The 19595-nt window shown below is 39.2% G+C and overlaps 1 protein-coding gene across 9 annotated transcripts in view; it reads left to right on the top strand.

The window, feature by feature from the left end:
* LOC138747011 (electroneutral sodium bicarbonate exchanger 1-like) overlaps positions 1 to 19595 on the top strand; it is a 243218-nt gene that overhangs the window by 154617 nt on the left and 69006 nt on the right. For all 9 annotated transcript variants that reach the window (XM_069905848.1, XM_069905847.1, XM_069905849.1 and 6 more), the window contains 4 exons: positions 3162 to 3249; positions 6144 to 6290; positions 8010 to 8110; positions 14131 to 14305. In XM_069905848.1, coding sequence (XP_069761949.1) covers positions 3162 to 3249; positions 6144 to 6290; positions 8010 to 8110; positions 14131 to 14305 — 511 coding nt within the window. The remainder of the gene's footprint in view (positions 1 to 3161; positions 3250 to 6143; positions 6291 to 8009; positions 8111 to 14130; positions 14306 to 19595) is intronic.

Here is a 19595-nt window from a genome sequence, read left to right as displayed (position 1 = left end):
AAATTAAAGTACGAAATATTAGAAACATACAAGGTGCAGAAGGACATAATGAAAACAAAACAAAGATATTACAAATTGAAGAAAAAAAAACTCATAAAAATATTGGCCTGGCAGCTTAAAACAGAGCAAGCTAAAAGAACTGTATTGGTGACAAGGGAAAATGATAAGCAGATCACATCCAACCCAATAGAGATCAATGAAAATTTTAAGGAATTTTACAAACAACTGTACCAAACTGAGAACACGGGGAAAAAATGATAAAAATAGATGCAGTTGTGATAATTCTATTTTAGCTTAAAACTCAAGTAGAGGACCAAAACAAACTGACAAAACCTTTTGAAATGGAGGAAGTACAGGATATTTTAAGAGAACTACCAAACAATAAAACACCAGGTGAGGATGGATTTCCAATAGAATTTTATAAAGCATTTAACGATTTATTAATCCCACCCCTCCTGGAAGTAATGAAACAGGTGGAAGAAACACAAAATTTACTAGAATCATGTAAGACAGCAATAATTACAGTAATACCAAAAACAGGGAAGGACCCATTAACATCAGCGTAATACAGACCAATATCCTTACTAAATGTAGATTATAAGATAATAGCAAAACTATTAGCAAACAGACTGACTGTGTACCAAAATTAGTAAAGCAGGACAAAAATGGATTTGTCAAGAAAAGACGAGCAGCAGACCATGTCTGTAAATTTATTAATTTAATTCATGCAGCACAAAGGAATAAAAGGCCAATGGTGGCGGTTATGTTAGATGCAGAAAAAGCCTTTGACAGGGTAGAGTGGAACTACTTGTTCAAAGTGTTACAGAAATTTAAATGGCTGGAAAAATGTATTAATTGGATCAGGGCATTATATAATGGGCCGTTGGCAAAAGTAGTGGTAAATGGATATGTATTCAATTATTTTAAATTGAGCAGATCAACTCAGCAGGGATGCCCATTGTCCCCCTCATTGTTCGCCTTGGCAATAGAACCATTGGCGGAGCTGATAAGAAAGGAAATTAAAATAAAAGGGATAAAAATAAAGGAGAAAGAATATAAAATTAGCCTATTTGCAGACGACATCATAGTATATTTAACAGAACCAGAGAGATCAATAAAAGAGCTATACAAGAAATTGAAGGAGTATGGAGAAATATCTGGGTACAAGGTTAACACATATAAAAGTGAAGTGATGCCAATGAATAATATGGATTATACAGAACTCAAAAAAGAATCTCCATTTAAATGGCAATCACAAACGATACGATACCTTGTTAGCAAGATAGACAATAACCTAAATCATTTCTACAAACTAAATTATCAGCCATTAATAAGGAAAATACAGGAAGATTTGTAAAATTGTAAAGAATTGCCGTTAATTTTGATAGGGAGGGTGAACTGCATTAAGATGAATGTATTCCCATGGATACAATACTTATTTCAAACGTTACCAATTCCCTTGACAGAGAAATTCTTTGTAGGACTAAGGAGAATAATAAAGAAGGGGAAAAAATTGAGAGTAGCGCTGGACAAATTAACAGAGAGATACAAGCAAGGAGGCTTACAGTTACCAAACTTCAAAAACGATTACAGAGCAGCACAACTAAGGTATTTATCAGATTTTTATCAGACGGGAGAAAAACCAGATTGGACTAGGATAGAACTAGATAAAATAGGAGAGAAGGTACCGGAGCATATACTTTATATGTGGGATGAGAAGCTGGTGCAATACAACAATTCACCAGAACTGCATCACATACTGAAAATATGGAAGAGAATACATGTGGAACGAAAAAAAGATAAATGATCAAATACCAAAAATGCTATTGACACAAAACCCACTAATCCCTTTTACAATGGATGACTTTTTTTAGAGAATGGGAGAGTCAAGGAATCAAGAGAATAGAAAATTGCTTTTTGTGAAATAATTTATTAACATTTGAACAATTGAAGACAAATATGGAATAACATATGGTACAATGTTCACATATTATCAGTTGAAAGCTTATTTAAAGGACAAATTGGGAAACAGTTTGAGACTGCCAGAAGGAAGCAGCTATGAATATATAATTACAGATACAATGATAATAAAAAAATTTATAACAAACATGTACATTAAATTGCAATGTAAAGAAGAGGATGAAACAAGGTAAAAACCTAAGCAAAGCTGGGAAAAAGATTTAAACAAAGATAAAGAATGAAACATGGAAAGAGCTATGTGCAGGAACTATAAAGAATACAATAAATAAAAAATTACACATGAGACAATATAATTGGTTACACAGACTATATATCACCCCTCATAAATTAAAAGAGTGGGACAAAACAATATCGGATAGATGCTTTTGCTGTAAACAAGAAATTGGAACAATACACGCAATTTGGGCATGTATAAAAGTGAATACTTTCTGGGAAGAATTAAATCAGATATTAATCAAAATTACGAAGAATAACATACCAAAAAAACAGAAATTTTTATTTTAAATAATATAAGAGGCAAAGAACTAAGTCTCAAATTAGATAGAGGCCAAAAAAGATTCATTATGATAGTCCTAGCAGTAGCAAAAAAAATGCATAATGGCAACCTGGAAAATGGAAGAGAACCTAAAAATACAACAATGGTATATAGAGATGAATAAGTGTATTCCACTGGAAAAAATTACATATAATTTAAAAGGCTAATATACATTTTTCAAACAAATTTGGGAACCATATATGAAATATGACAGAAAGTGCTGACTTCGGACCTCCACCTCCTAAGTGATAAGAAGATAAACATGATTAGACTTAAATATGTAAAAGTAGATGACATGACTGTTCTTTGTTTTTTCTGTGTGGATGTTGTTTTGTATTTTGTATGTTTAATATTTATTGGTTTTAGAGGGGGTTGGGGAGGGAGGATGGGGGGAAGAAAAGGGAAAAATGTCACTGTGTATATTTAATGAAGAACATTTGTACATATTGTTGTTGATATGGTTAATAGTGCAATAAATAAAAAGTTACAAAAAATGGGAATTTAAAAATGAAACAATCATAACATGAGACACAGGATCATGCTCCATGTTACTTTGTGTAATTATGAGACCAGTTTAATTTGGAGAGCAATAGGTTTCTATAAAACATTCAATAACATCAGTGATGTTGGAAGATTTTTTTTCCAGATTCCTTTTCATTTTGCTTGGACCAGTTGGAAAAGCACAGCAATACCATGAAATTGGTAGGTCTATGGCCACCATAATGACAGATGAGGTGAGTCTGTACTTGAGACGATGGTGTGCATGAGTACTGAACAATGCTAAAGGTGAAGCTGTTTTTAATTTCTGTTTCTGAATTCTTTCAGATATGTCAGAGCAGCAGTTAGCTGGGTGCAGTGTCAATTAGATTACTGTGAACTTCATGATTGACAGTAACTACAATCTGCCACTGCTGCCTATGACGTCTTCTATTTGCATCACAAATTTGAGATAGAATTCCTGAACTCGTGATATAATAAATGGGGGAGGGTTGAAGTCGAGTGCATTGCAGCTGTGCTCAGTTTCTGGATTGGGAGAAGTGAAAATTGCCTTTGCTATTTGAAGTGGATTAAGATAACAAGAAAACTGAAACTTTTAAATCTAATTTGCCTAACAAAAGGATGACTTTTGCTGATATTGAACTTGGTTATTCCTGTACTTAAGGAAGTTTTGGTTTGGTAATATATTGAAGTATAATCATGAAAAAATTCCAGTGTTATCCATAAATCCACACCTGTTGAGATTATTTGCATTTCAGTGCATTTCACTCTTACTTTGTTCTACAGTATTTTGAAGGCCAGACATCACTCCCAACAGTTTTTTTTAATTGGTGCCAACCTCACTGAAGTATAGAAAACAAATTCCAGAAATTACTTACAAATGAAATCTCTGTAGTTTTGTTTTCTTTAAAATATGCTGATTCTCATGCCTATATTAGTGCAGTTTCACTAAAATACTGGAATGCTCATGCGCACAGCAAGAAGAGTTATTCAAAGACTTAAAAAATGACTGTTTCCTACAATTATTTATAATGAATGATACCTTAGCACATTAAACAATTTTCATTTACAATTGCTCGATTTGTTTCTAAAATATTGGCATTTTTCTCCAAAATCATGATGCATGAATATTCTTTTCAAATAAGATTCTAAAATCATTCAAAAGGTACGCCCTTTACAAGCTTTTGCATTAGCTTTGCTGGTGATTAGATTTGCAACATTAAACCCACAAAATGGTACCTTTAATTCCATGGAAAAGTAAGCTTGAGAACTGATCATTATTCAGAAATTTTTTTTTAAAAACTTAATTTCCTCTTCTCTTCTACCCCCCTCACTGTGCAATTGCTATTTATAGTCATATTGTTTGAATAACATCAGTGCAGTTTTAAATATGTTTAAAGTGTCATTATTGAACAAGCACATCTGGACTTGGCCCAGCATCAGATTAGAGCCATTTCTTTTGTTTGTGGTCAATGTCAGTATCAATATCTGAATGTGGATATTGGATCGCAGAAAGGCTAAACTGTGTTTTCACATTCAGTTGACATTTGCTGACCCACAATTAATAAGAGAGAAATGAGAAGGACGAGCAAGAACAGACCATTAAGTATTGTTGTTAGTGGAGGAGACTCAACAAGGAAGCTTGATGGTACAACCCGTGCTTGTATTTGTATATTAGTGCAATTCTACTGAAGGAAGCTTTGAGATGGCCCCAAAACCCAGCACCAATAGAAATTCACCAAGACAAATGGTCATTTAAACAAAAGTTGCTTTTTATTTTTTTAAATATAAAAACAGGATCAAACTTTAACTTATTATTATTATTATTATTATTATTAACTTAACCTAACAACCCCCTTCTAATTCTAAGCACACATGTATGTAATGTATGTGTAAGTTCAGAAAAGTTCTTTGTACTGTGCACAGAATCTAACATTTATGAATTTTCACCAAACTCTTGTGTTTGAAAGATGAATACTCAGGAAGGTTCTTGTCAGATTTCAGAGAGATATTTGTTGCTCATTGGACACACACAAACTGATTCCTTCAGTGTCTTGCCGAAGAAACTTGCACATCAGGGTTTTCCAGATGATAACCTCTTTCTTTCAGGTCACTATAGAGTTCCTTTTCTGTTTCCCTTATCTCAGGTGAAACATTATATAGCCAGCCATCTCCTCTTGTATGGACTGCAAGGGCTTTGAACAGGCTGAACTCAGAACTCACAACCTGTCTTCAAAATGGGGATTCAAACAAGCTTCCAAAAGTCCACTGCAGAAAACCAGCAGTCTCTCTCTCTCTCTCTCTCTCTCTCTCTCTCTCTCTCTCTCTCTCTCTCTCTCAAACACAGGAGTCTATTGTCTTTGCAGACTTGTGGGCACCACCTTAAGCATAACTCTTGCATTTTAAAATGAAATCTGTTTTGAAGTGTTTATATCTGTTTGTGACTTAACTCAACCCCACAATCTATCTTCCAAAAACATATCTATACTTAATGTAAAATATAACATAATCTGACACAGTGTTAATCTTCTGCATCACAAAATGACATGGAACAAGCTTATAAAATGCACATTGCTACTTTTAATGTTGAAAAGAGAAAATGCTAGAAATGTCAGGCAGCAGTTGTGGATAAAGAAAGAGTTGACATCAGAACTGCAAAAGAGCGAAAAGCAGTTACAACCTTTTTTAATCAAGAAGAAAGATATCAGATCAAGATGAAGAACTAGTGATGCTCCCCAAACTATTTGTGTTTGAAACAATCTTTATGATTCCTTCAGGATTTTGTCTCTGACCAATGAATTTTAATCAAAATGCTCTGATGCAAAGAACAGTAAGAATGAATGTCAAAATGTGAAGGTGGCCCATTTTAAGTTCTGCTCAGCTGAAGTGGAGGAATTGTGCCAAACAGCAAGTTGCAAAGATGCTTCATGAATCACAAAGGATAAAGCTGAGAATCAATTGTAGTCAACAAAAGTGCAGCCTTGTACCTTGATTAACTAAATTAGACTGTTGATTAGAACCCAAACAATAATTCCACAGTCTTTTACTAATTTTATCAAGTGGCATTCAAAAATATTCATCATGCACACTAATTTTTAAAATTACTGATATTGTTCCGCCTGAATTTCAGATTTTCCATGATGTAGCCTACAAAGCCAAAGATCGCAGTGATCTTCTTGCTGGGATAGATGAATTTCTTGATCAGGTGACTGTTCTGCCCCCTGGTGAATGGGACCCCTCCATCCGAATCGAACCACCAAAAAATGTTCCATCTCAGGTATGGTTTTTCCAATGTAATCAGTGAAGAGTGTACTCGTGCACTAATTTGTTGCAAACGTATGGCACTGGCACGTTGTACCGTTCATTGCAATAATATGATTGATTAAAGAGAGAAGCATTAAGCTATCAAAACTAGATCAAAAGACTTTTATTTACCCTTAAACATTTAAAAAAATATTGAAGTGCCAATCAGAGCTAATTGTTTAATCACAATGAAGGTGTGCAACATTTCTGCACTTAATATCTTCAGAAATCCAAATCGTTGGATACTAGAAAAGATGCTTTGTTGTGCCAGTAGCCCCCCAAAGTTCCTCAACATGGTTATCCAACTGCACGAAAACCAACATGGTCGGGTCAGATACAGCAATGAGCTCTCTGAACCCTTCTCCATTAACAATGGCATGAAGCAAGGCTGCATTCTCGCACCAACCCTCTTTTCAATCTTCAGCATGATGCTGAAACAAGCCATGAAAGACCTCAACAATGAAGACGCTGTTTACATCCGGTACCGCACGGATGGCAGTCTCTTCAATCTGAGGCGCCTGCAAGCTCACACCAAGACACAAGAGCAACTTGTCCGTGAACTACTCTTTGCAGACAATGCCGCTTTACTTGCCCATTCAGAGCTATCTCTCCAGCACTTGACGTCCTGTTTTGCGGAAACTGCCAAAATGTTTGGCCTGGAAGTCAGCCTGAAGAAAACTGAGGTCCTCCATCAGCCAGCTCCCCACCATGACTACCAGCCCCCCCACATCTCCATTGGGCACACAAAACTCAAAACAGTCAACCAGTTTACCTATCTCGGCTGCAGCATTTCATCGGATGCAAGGATCGACAACGAGATAGACAACAGACTCGCCAAGGCAATTAGCGCCTTTGGAAGACTACACAAAAGTCTGGAAAAACAACCAACTGAAAAACCTCACAAAGATTAGCGTATACAGAGCTATCCTAGAATGCTTCCACCAGTGTTGTCTCCGCTCCATCCTCAAAATTCATTGTAGTGACTTCATCACCAACATCGAAGTACTCGAGATGGCAGAGGCCGACAGCATAGAATCCACGCTGCTGAAGATCCAACTGCGCTGGGTAGGTCACATCTCCAGAATGGAGGACCATCGCCTTCCCAAGATAGTGTTATATGGCGAGCTCTCCACTGGCCACTGTGACAGAGTGGCCAAAAGAAGAGGTACAAGGACTGCCTAAAAAAATCTCTTGGTGCCTGCCACATTGACCACCGCCAGTGGACTGATATCGCCTCAAACCGTGCATCTTGGCGCCTCACAGTTCGGCGGGCAGCAACCTCCTTTGAAGAAGACCGCAGAGCCCACCTCACTGACAAAAGACAAAGGAGGAAAAACACAACACCCAGCCCCAACCAACCAATTTTCCCTTGCAACCGCTGCAACCGTGTCTGCCTGTCCCGCATCGGACTTGTCAGCCACAAACGAGCCTGCAGCTGACGTGGACATTACCCCTCCATAAATCTTCGTCCGCGAAGCCAAGCCAAAGAAGAGTAAAAACACAATGCTGGAGAAACTCAGCAAGTCAAACAGTGGATTTTATGTAGCAAAGATAAAGAGACATAACCAACGTTTGGGGCTTCAGCCTTCATCAAGGTTCAGAAAAATGTAGGCAGGCACCCAAACAAAATGCTGGCGGGAGGGGTAGGGATTTATTGTGCCTTGTCTTATTTATGCTCCCATTTCTACAATAGGAGAAACGGAAGCAGCCAGGGATCCCAAATGGTAATGCTTATCATGTTGAGCCTGAACCACAAGTGGGCCACACTGGTCCTGAACTTCAGCGTACAGGAAGGTTTGTTGTATGGTATTTTTAATTAATTTCAAATCTCTGTCCATCTCATTTGTAAATTGTAAATTTCAGCTTTTTTATGACAACTACTCTATAATGTATGGTGTTGTTGTGATCTTGGTTGGAACCTGTGTATTTATTTAGTGTTGAGACTAAGAAAAATGGCAAGTTTTTGATCTAGATTGCCTTTAATGCCTTGTGATTACTTCACCAGGGAGGAAAGTTCAAAACCTTTTCTGCTAAAATTAAATTTTGTTCACAAAACTTGAATTGATGATACAGCACAGCTACCATGACATGTTAGGGCAACACAGTTGGTGTAGCAGTTAGTGCAATGCCTTTACAGCACTAGCAATCGGGTTCGGAGCAGGCTCCTCTGTAAGGAGTTTGTATGTTCTCCGTGTCTGTGTGGGTTTTCTCCAGGGGCTCTGGTTTCCTCCCACTGTTCAAAAATGTACTGGGGGTGTAGGTTAATTGGGGTAAATTGGGTGGCATGGACTTGTGGGCCGAAATGGCCTGTTACCGTGCTGTCTGTCTAAATAAATAAAATAGTAAATAAAAATAAAAAATAAATCACATACTTTTTATATAAAATGATGGAATTCCTGGAATATTTGAGATTTAGAAACTACTAAATTTACTGAAAAAGGAAAAAATAGATATAGCATTTGTCCAAGAAACACACTTAACTGAATTGGAGCACAAGAAATTAAAGAGAAATTGGGTAGGACATGTAACAGCAGCATCGTATAATTCAAAAGCAAGAGGAGTGGCTATATTAATTAGCAAAAATGTGCCATTTAAAATAGAAGAGGAAATAATAGATCCAGCAGGGAGATATGTTATGATAAAATGTCAGATATATTCAGAGCTTTGGAATCTACTTAATATATATTCACCTAACGAAGAAGATCAAAAGTTTATGCAAGATATCTTTTTGAAGGTAGCTAATACGCAAGGGAACATACTAATAGGAGGGGATTTCAATCTGAATTTGGATCCAAATATGGATAAAACGGGGAAAAAAATTAACAGGAAGAACAAAGTAACCAAATTTATAATTAAATCAATGCAAGAAATGAAACTTGTGGACATATGGAGGAAACAAAACCCAAAAGAAAAGGAATACTCATACTACTCGACTAGACATAAAACATACTCAAGGATAGACCTATTCCTGTTATCAGCCCACATTCAAGGGAGAGTTAGGAAAACGGAATATAAAGCTAGACTATTATCGGACCACTCACCCCTGTTATTGGCAATAGAGCTAGAGGACATCCCTCCAAGAATGTATAGATGGAGATTAAACCCCATGCTACTTAAAAGACAGGATTTTAGAGAATTTATTGAAAAACAATTAAAAATGTACGTTGAAGTAAATACGGAATCAGTGGAAGATAAGTTTATACTATGGGACGCAATGAAAGCATTCATTAGAGGGCAAATAATAAGTTATGCAACCAAGATGAAGAAGGACTATAATCAGGAAACAGAGCAGTTGGAAAGGGAAATAATAAACATAGAAAAAAAATTAGCAATAAAGGAAGATACAACCAAAAGAAGAGAATTGGCAGATAAAAAAATAAAATATGAAACATTACAAACATATAAGGTGGAGAAGAATATAATGAAGACAAAACAGAAATATTATGAACTAGGGGAAAAAACACACAAAATCCTAGCATGGCAGCTTAAGACAGAGCAAACTAAGAAAATGGTATTGGCAACAAGGAAAAAAGACAAACAAATTACATATAATCCAAAAGAAATTAAGGAAAACTTCAGAGAATTCTATGAACAATTATACCGAACCGAAAACGAAGGGAAAGAAGGGAAAATAGATGAATTTTTGACTAAAATTGAACTACCAAAACTACAAATAGAGGAACAAAATAAATTAACAGAACCATTTGGAACAGTAGAAATACAAGAGATAATAAAAAATTTACCAAATAATAAGACACCAGGAGAGGATGGACTCCCAATAGAATTCTACAAAACATTTAAAGACCTAATAATACCGCCCCTCCTGGATGTAATCAACCAGATTGATGAGACACAAAACTTACCAGATTCATGTAAAACAGCAATAATTACAGTGATACTAAAACAAGGGAAAGATCCACTCTCACCAGCGTCATACAGACCAATATCTCTGCTAAACACAGATTATAAGATAATAGCTAAACTATTAGCGAACAGATTAGCAGAACAGGTACCGAAAATGGTAAATTTAGACCAAACTGGATTTATCAAAAAAAGACGCACAACAGACAATATTTGTAAATTTATTAACTTAATTCATGCAGTAGAAGGAAATAAAGCACCGGCAGTAGCAGTTGCTTTAGACGCAGAGAAGGCCTTCGACAGAGTAGAATGGAATTACTTGTTCAAAGTATTGCAAAAATTCAGTTTACCGGAGAAGTATATTAATTGGATTAAAGCATTATATAAGGGACCGTTAGCGAAAGTGACAGTAAATGGACATGTATCAAAGCAATTTAACTTAAGCAGGTCAACGCGGCAGGGATGCCCACTATCACCATTATTGTTTGCGCTAGCTATAGAACCACTAGCAGAATCGATAAGAAGAGATAATAATATAAAAGGAATAAAAATAAAAGACAGGGAATATAAAATCAGTCTGTTTGCGGATGATGTGATAGTGTACTTAACAGAACCAGAACTATCAATAAAAGAACTATATAAGAAATTGAAGGAATATGGAGAAGTGTCGGGATACAAGATAAACGTAAATAAAAGTGAAGCAATGCCTATGAATAACGCGGATTTCTCAAAATTTAAGGAGGAATCCCCATTCAGATGGCAAACGCAGGCAATAAGATACCTAGGTGTGCAAATAAACAAAAATCTAGGCCAATTATATAAACTCAATTACAATCCACTAATGAAAAAATTACAGGACGATTTAGAGCATTGGAAAGAGCTACCACTAACACTGATAGGAAGGATAAACTGTATTAAAATGAACATTTTTCCAAGGATACTATACTTATTTCAGGCATTGCCAATACAACTGACAGAAAAATTCTTCAGAGTTAAAGAAAATAATAAGGAGATTTTTATGGAGAGGGGGGAAACCGAGGATAGCACTAGATAAATTAACAGAATGGTATAAACAAGGAGGCTTACAATTGCCAAACTTCAAAAATTATTATAGAGCCGCACAATTAAGGTACCTATCAGATTTTTATCAAACAAGGGAAAAACCAGACTGGACGAGACTAGAATTAGATAAAATAGGGGAAAAGATACCTGAACACATATTATATAAATGGGACGAAAAATTGGTACAACATAGAACTTCTCCAGTATTACACCATCTCCTCAATATATGGAAGAAGATTCATGTAGAAAGAAATAAAATAAATTACCAAATACCAAAACTAATATTGACGCAAAATAAGCTACTCCCTTTTACAATAGACAACCTTGCCTTTAGAAAATGGGAAAAAAAAGGGATTAAAAGAATAGAAAATTGTTTTTCAGGAAGTAGATTCTTATCCTTTGAACAAATGAGAGATAAGTACAATATAACTGGAGATACAGCGCTGGCATATTACCAACTGAGATCCTACTTGAAAGATAAATTAGGAAGCAACTTGAGTTTACCAGAGGGAAGTAACCTTGAATATGTGATTACAGATACAATGTTAATCAAAAGATTTATAAAAAATATGTATATTAAACTGCAAGAAAAGGAAAATGAGGAAACAAATGGTAAAACTAAACAAAAATGGGAACAAGATTTAAATATAAAGATAAAAAAGGAAACATGGGAGAAGTTATGCTCTGGAACGATGAGAAATACAATAAATACGAGGCTGCGTATGATACAATATAATTGGTTACACAGACTATACATTACACCGCAAAAGTTAAATAAATGGGACCCAACAGTATCTGATAGATGTTTTCGATGTAAAAAAGAAAGGGGAACAACAATTCATGCAATCTGGACATGTGAGAGAGTAGAAAATTTTTGGGATGATCTCAATCAGATATTAAATAAAATAACAGAAAACAATATACCAAAGAATCCAGAGATCTTTCTCCTAAGTAACATAAAAAATAAAGAATTTGGAATTGACTTGGAAGATGCACAAAAAAGATTTGTCAAGATAGCCCTAGCCGTAGCAAAAAAATGTATTATGTCAACCTGGAAATTGGAAGATAATTTGAAAATACAACAATGGTATATAGAAATGAATAAATGTATTCCATTAGAAAAAATAACATATAGTTTAAGAAATAATATTGAAATATTCGAACAAGTATGGGAGCCTTACATTAAATACAATAGCGAAAACCTACCGGGAACAAACATTACCTAAGTTGATGGAAGGAGAAGAAAAGAAAAGAATGGACTCAGTAGAATTTCTGGTGTATTTTTGTTGAATGACAACATTGTCTAACTGAATTAATGCAACCTAGATTGTATACCTAAAATGGATGAGAGGGGGGGGTGGGGGGGTGGCTTGGGAGGAGGGAGGGGGAAGGGAGAAAAAGTCACTGTAAATGTGTGGAAAAGAAAAAGTGTATATCATGGCTATTGTGATTTATGGTGTGAAAAATAAAAAAATTAAAAAAAAAAAAAAAAAGAATATTTGAGATTTAGTAATTTGAAATATTTGATTTGGACAACAATAGTTGAATGAAAAATCTAAACCTACCAAGTGATAATGTCTATGGTGAAAACTGGGAAAATGGTACTTATTGAATTGGTGATTAAGGCTGAAACTACTTCAGTGGTAAGATGGGATATAACAAAAACAGTGGACACTTTATAGTTAGAATTAGAAAAGGAATTAAAACTCCATTGGAAATTGTCTAATAACCACTGATTGTAGCAGTGACTTGTTGAGCATATAAATGCAGAGATTAACTGCTGGAGCAATATAATAATTTCAAAGCTGCAAATAATTATTTGAAAATGAATGAAAAATGTAAAGTGCACATGATCAATATGTATTGCCAATTCCAATGGCTTTAGTTGTGTGCTTTTAAGTTTCTACACATTAAACCTGAATCAAAAACTCCTCTTGTCCATCATCCCTGAAACTGCACAGATGTAATCAAATTTATTTTCTCGTTTTGTGTTTAATTACTTCAAGGATGCCATTTTCCGTCTCTCTCTCTACCTTCCTAAAGCCCTGCAATTACCCACACCCTGATTTCTTCCCAATCTCTCAAACTCTGACTTCTTGAATGAGTAAGGCATGGAGGGTTATGGAATTAATGCAGGCAAGTTGGATGAGTAAAGATGACAATGATAGTCAGCAGTAACATGGCCAGAGGACCTTCTATGCTGTGCATCTCTGATCCCTCCAATTCTGATTTTTAGCCCATCATTTGAGAACACTCTCTTCACCAGTATGCAGTTCAGTTTGGAATGATCTTCCATTTTCTTCTTCTCTCACTCCTCCATTTAAAATGCATTTCTTTAACTAATTCTTGAGCTGCCCTTCCTAATACCTCTTAGATTTAGTATGCACTTCTATGAGGTATTTTGCTGTGCTCTTTTAAGTTCAAGGTTTTATGTACGTGGAAGTTATTGATTAGTACTCAAGATTAGTTTTTTTCTCACAATAATTTTAATGTTCCAATATTTTGATTGGGACTGTTTCTTAACCTTGATTTGCTCTGGATATCCAGTTTTTTCATTTTTCCACCAGTATTTCTATCTTTGTCAGCTGTAGCATCTCTAAATTACTATGAATGTCCAACCCTTATAAGCTTTGATTTCCTTTTTAATTTCTAAACTTAGAACCAGCTTCATTTTAAAATTGAATTGATGAATACAATGAATTGAAAGGAAATGTTAAACTGTTTCTAGAAAAATATTCAAGATACCATACTCAGTTTTTATCAATCTTGGCCTATGCTATACTATTCAACCAGTCAATTACATTTTTAAAAAATATATTTTCTTGCATGGTCTTTGAATAATCGGCATGTTAGAAAATAATAATTCCTGTTATTCATTTTAATTCTTTTAGGCCATTTGGGGGTTTGATCCTTGATATTAAACGAAAGATGCCTTATTTCTGGAGTGACTTCAGTGATGCCTTGAACTTGCAGTGTGTGGCATCCTTCCTGTTCCTGTACTGTGCCTGCATGTCTCCTGTAATCACGTTTGGTGGCCTCTTGGGAGAAGCAACAGAAGGACACATAGTAAGAAAGTTGAGGATTTAAATTGCTAATTTGGCAAAAAAATATGTTGCATGACACAAACAAAGAGGATTAATCTATAAAATTTAAATATATTTTGAGATGGGAACTTCAACTTGGGGAAATTTGAGTTGTAATTAATTGATGATCTTTCCAAAGCAGTTAGTCACACAGCATGGCACTGACCCTTCAGCACATCATCCACACTGACCATCAAGCATCCATATGCACCAGCCTTGTGCTAATCCCATTTTATTTATTCTCCCCACATTCCCATCAATTTGGATTTGAACTCTTACATACACACTTGTGCCCTACTAACCTGTACATCTTTTAGGTATTGGAGGAAGCCCACACTGTCACAGGCAAAATGTACAAATATCACATGGCTCAGGATTGAATGTGGGTCATAGGAACGTCCTGGGGGTGGGAAAACAAGTACAATTGTTGTGATTGAGATTTGAAGAAAAATAAATGAAAATCTTGGCAATATTAATGATTTTTTTTTAAGTTATTGTCACAGAGGTACATCTTGCTTCCTGTAACACTTAATTAAAATGTTATTGACTATGCAGACTGAAGTGAACTTTTATCCTCAATGGCTGAGGATAATGTGGTGTCTGGAGTGGAGAGGAACACTTTAGAGTTGTTGATGTGTAGTGGAGGGTGGTTGTTCCTGGTCTTCCTGAAGTCCATGATCATCATCTTATCCACGCTGAGACTCGGGTTGTTACTCTCGCACCATTTCATGAGATTTTCCACCTCTGTAGTGTGACTCATCCTTGTTAGTGATGAGGCCGACTACTGTTGTGTCATCTGCAAACTTGATGACTCTGCTGGAGCTAAATCTGGTGGTGCAGTGTTGGGTCAGTAGCATGAATAGGAGTGGACTGAGCACGCAGCCCTGAGGTGTGTGTGGTGCCAGCATTATTGTGTATAGCTGTATATATGTGCTGTATGGGCTGGACCACCCCACTGAACCTGTGACTCCTCCCTCCCAGATATCCCTATAAAGCCTGTCAAGCCCAAACCCCTCCCTCAGTACCTGCCTTGGAACCGGGCCAGCAACAGGCGAGCTGTGCTGACACTTTAAGGTGATTAAAGCCTATTACTCATGACTCTGTCTGATTGTGGTTGATTGGTAGTACAATTTAATTACATTAATTTTAGACTATGGACAAGGTAGTATGGGCAGATAGATTAGACACCGACCCCAAGGACCCAGAGGCCTCGACCAAATTCAACCAGTGGGTGCACTGCCTCAACGTTTTCAAGAGGCATAACGACATGTGGAGTGAAGAAAACAATAAGGAAGTACTCTTTGCTCAAGTCGGCCACTGGGTTTTCCAAGCAATGAGATTTTTCTACTTATCTGAGGTGATGGAGTTCCTGCAGAAGCAGTACTGAGCCCCGACAAACGTCATATGTGCACGATTCTTCCCGGGCAGCCAAAAACAAGCATCAGGTGAGTCAATCGATGAATATATGCAGGCACTGTGGCAGCTGGGGTGAGCCTGCAACTGCCAAGAAGTCTCTGTAGCTGCCCAACTCAAAGACCTAATACGAGATGTGTGCGTGACTGGGTTCAGCTCTGGTTACATCAGACAGAGGCTACTAGAAAAGGGTGATTGGAGCCTGCAGGAGGTAGTGGACCTGGCTAAATTGCTGGAGACTGCGCAGCGAAGCGCCATAGCATTCTCTTCGGTAATGTGGCCACAGTGTGGAGGACATGGGGGGCTACCATCTTGGGACGCAGGGTCCCACATCACTACCGCTGCTATTGAGTGCCAGAAGTGCTATTTCTGTGGGCATGGAAAGCACCCCGGTAAGACCTGACCAGCCCGAAGTGCCGCATGCTCTGCTTGCGGGAAGAAAGGACATTATGTAAAAGTGTGTAGGTCCCAACCTTCTCCTAGCAGCGCCGCATGTGGCCGACAGCACCATCTTGGACTACTTCTGCCTCCACCTCAGAGGTCACTACTGGTGGTCGGGGACAGATCAATGGGGCCTTGTGGACAATGAGCTGACGTGGCACCACTTTAGGCAACACGGGATACCACCGTGTGCGTGAGATGGTGGTAGCCATGTTGGCGAATGCCCCAGAACCAACACAGCAGTGACTCGGACAGTGACCACACACTTGTCTCCATCATCCTCGATCAAGACAGCCCGCACCAACTAGCCAAAGCTACAATGAATGTAGAGGTAAACAGCCACCCTACAGACTGTTTATTCGATACTGGAAGTACTGAGAACTTCATCCACCTGGATACTGTACACCAAATTCCCTTGTAGTGACCCAGATGCAATGTAAAGTCTCTCTGGCCTCCCTACCCCACTCAGCCAAGATCAGCGGCTGCTGCACCGTGACACTGACTGAGCGGGGCACCGAGTACAGGAACCTTAAACTCCTGATCATGTTGCACCCCTGCATACTGGACATACTTGGACTGGACTTCCAGTGCCACCTACAGAGCGTCTGCATGCAGTTCAACAGCTCCCACCTGCCAACACCAACCGGCCACCCCACCACTCCTGAACACAACCTGCGGCCTCTACTCTCCTGCTCCTCCCCACCGCTCCTGTTCGAGAACCTCGCCCCTGACTGCAAGCCGGTAGCTACTAGGAGCAGATGGTACTGCCCCAGGGAAAGAGCCTTCATTAAAGCGGAGGTCAAATAACTCTTAGCGAAAGGAGTCATAGAACTCAGTGGCAGCCCATGGAGAGCCCAAGTAGTGGTAGTAAAGAGCAGAGAGAAACAACACTTGGTCATTGACTACAGTCAGACCATAAATCACTTCACCCTACTAGACACCTACCCACTCCCCACATTGCTGACATAGTCAACGAGATCACCCAGATCCGGATTTTCTCAACAATCAACCTCGTCGGCTTATCAACAACTACCAATCTGGCCAGAAGACAGCACTTGCACCGCCTTCGAGGCAGATAGTTGCCTCTACCACTTCCTCCACGTCCCTTTCAGAGTCACCAATAGGGTCTCTATCTTCCAGAGGGAGATGGGCTGCATAGTCTGGACAATGTGATCATCCTCGGCCATGACCAGCAGGACCATGATGCCAACCTCCATCAGTTTCTCCAGGTGGCCAAAAGCCTCAATCTGACCTATAGCCAAAAGGAGTGCATCTTTAGCACTTCAAGGCTGACCATCTTGGACTGCGTGGTGGAGAATGGTGTAATTGGGCCTGACTCGAACTGTATGCACCCCCTGTTGGAACTCCCATTACCATAGACCCTTAAGGCCCTGAAAAGGTGCTTGGGCCTCTTCTACTATGACAATGCATGCAGTAGATGAATCCATCCCCTTCCAAGTGGAGAGTGATGCATCCAACTTCTCCTTGGCCACCACGCTCAACCAGGTGGGCAGGCCCATGGCATTCTTTTCCAGAACCCTCCAGGGCCCTGAGCTCTGACATTCAGCCATTGAGAAAGAGGCACAAGCCATAGTGGAACCTGTGCACTGTTGGAGACAGTAACTGGCCGGAAAACTGTTCACCCTGCTGACTGACCAACTTGCAGTTGCTTTTATGTTTGACAACAAACAGCGTGGAAAAATTAAGAATGACAGTATCCTGAGGTGGAGAATTGAATTATCCACCTACAACTATGAGATCTTGTACTGGCCCAGGAAGCTCAACGAGCCTCCCAATGCCCTGACCTGGGGGACATGTGCCAACATGCAGCTGGATCGCCTCAAAGTGCTCCACAACAAGCTCAGCCACCCCAGAGTCACCAGGCTCTACCACTTTGTTAGAACCCGCAACCTCCCCTACTTGGTCAAAGACATCAGGGAGTTGACATGCAACTGCCTGGTTTGCGCTGAGTGCAAACCCCAGTTCTATCAGCCGGACAAAAACCCACCTTGTCAAAACCACCCACCACTTCGAACGGCTGAGCATGGACTCTAAGGGACCCCTCCCATCCACCAACAGGAACGTATACTTCCTTAACATCGTGGACAAATACTCCTGCTTCCCCTTCACTATCCCCTGCCCAGATATGACCATGGCCACCATCATAAAGGAGCATCTTCACTCTGTTCGGATACCTCCGCTATATCTATAGTGACTGGGTGTCCTCCTTTATGAGCGAAGACCTGCGCTAGTACCTGTTGGCCAAGTGTATAGCCATGAGCAGGACCATGGACTATAACCCCTGGGGAAACGGGCAAGTCGAGAGGGAAAATGCCGCTGTCTGGGGGATGGTTCTCTTAGCTCTTAAATCAAGAGGATTACCCACCTCCTGGTGGCAAGACACCCTCCCCCATGTGCTCCATGCCACCAGGTCCCTTCTTTGTATGGCCATGAACCCAACACCACATGAAAGGATTCTTTCCTTCCCCAAGAAGTTGGTATCTGGAACTACACTACTGTCTTGGCTGACGAACCCTGGGCTGGTGCTGCTCCAAAGGCACATCAGACACCACAAACTGACCCTCTAGTTGAGAAGGTCCACCTCTTCCACGCCAACCCCCAATATGCCTATGTGGAGTATCAAGATGGTCAACAGGACACCATCTCCATCCAAGACCTTGTGCACACAGGAGATCCCCGACTGACCAGCCAATCCCCTCCCCCGGTAACCCATCTGATTTTGCACCCCAAACTCCAACCGACCTGAAAAGCACCATGGTACCAACACCCCCTCAGCCACTGGAGGCACCGTCTGTTGCACAAGACACCACCCAGGAAATGACAGCTGGGCCACAGCAGACCCTGCAACAGTCCCAGCAACAGACAAGACCACCAGGCAGGCTGAACCTGTAAGGGACTTTGGAACTGCAATGAACATTAAAACCACACCACCCTGCTGGACTGAATAAAAGGATGGGTGAATATGGTGCTACCACTATGTATATATGTGCTGTATGGGCTGGTCTGCCTCCTTAACCTGTGACCCCCCCTCCGTCCCAGATATACCCATAAAGGCTGTCATGCCCAAACCCCTCCCTCAGTACCTGCCTTGGAACTGGCCAGCAGCAGGCGAGCTGTGCTGAGACTTTAAGATGATTAAAGCCTATTAATCTCAACTCTATCTGATTGTGGTTGATTGATAATACAGTATGATGATGCTTGACGTCCTGCTGCTGACCTGGATAGACTGGTCTTTCTGTTAGGAAGTCCAGAATCCAGTTCCAGAGAGGGGTGTTGAGTCACAAGAAGGGCAGCTTCTCCACCAGTATCTGGGGAATGATTGTATTAAACACTGAGCTTAAGTTAATGAACAACAGCCTGGTTTATGTGGTGTTGTTCTGCAGGTGGGTCAAGATGGA

Source organism: Narcine bancroftii, chromosome 12 (assembly GCF_036971445.1).
Source record: "Narcine bancroftii isolate sNarBan1 chromosome 12, sNarBan1.hap1, whole genome shotgun sequence".
Lineage (NCBI taxonomy): Eukaryota > Metazoa > Chordata > Chondrichthyes > Torpediniformes > Narcinidae > Narcine > Narcine bancroftii.
This window is presented reverse-complemented; position numbering and strand designations above follow the sequence as displayed.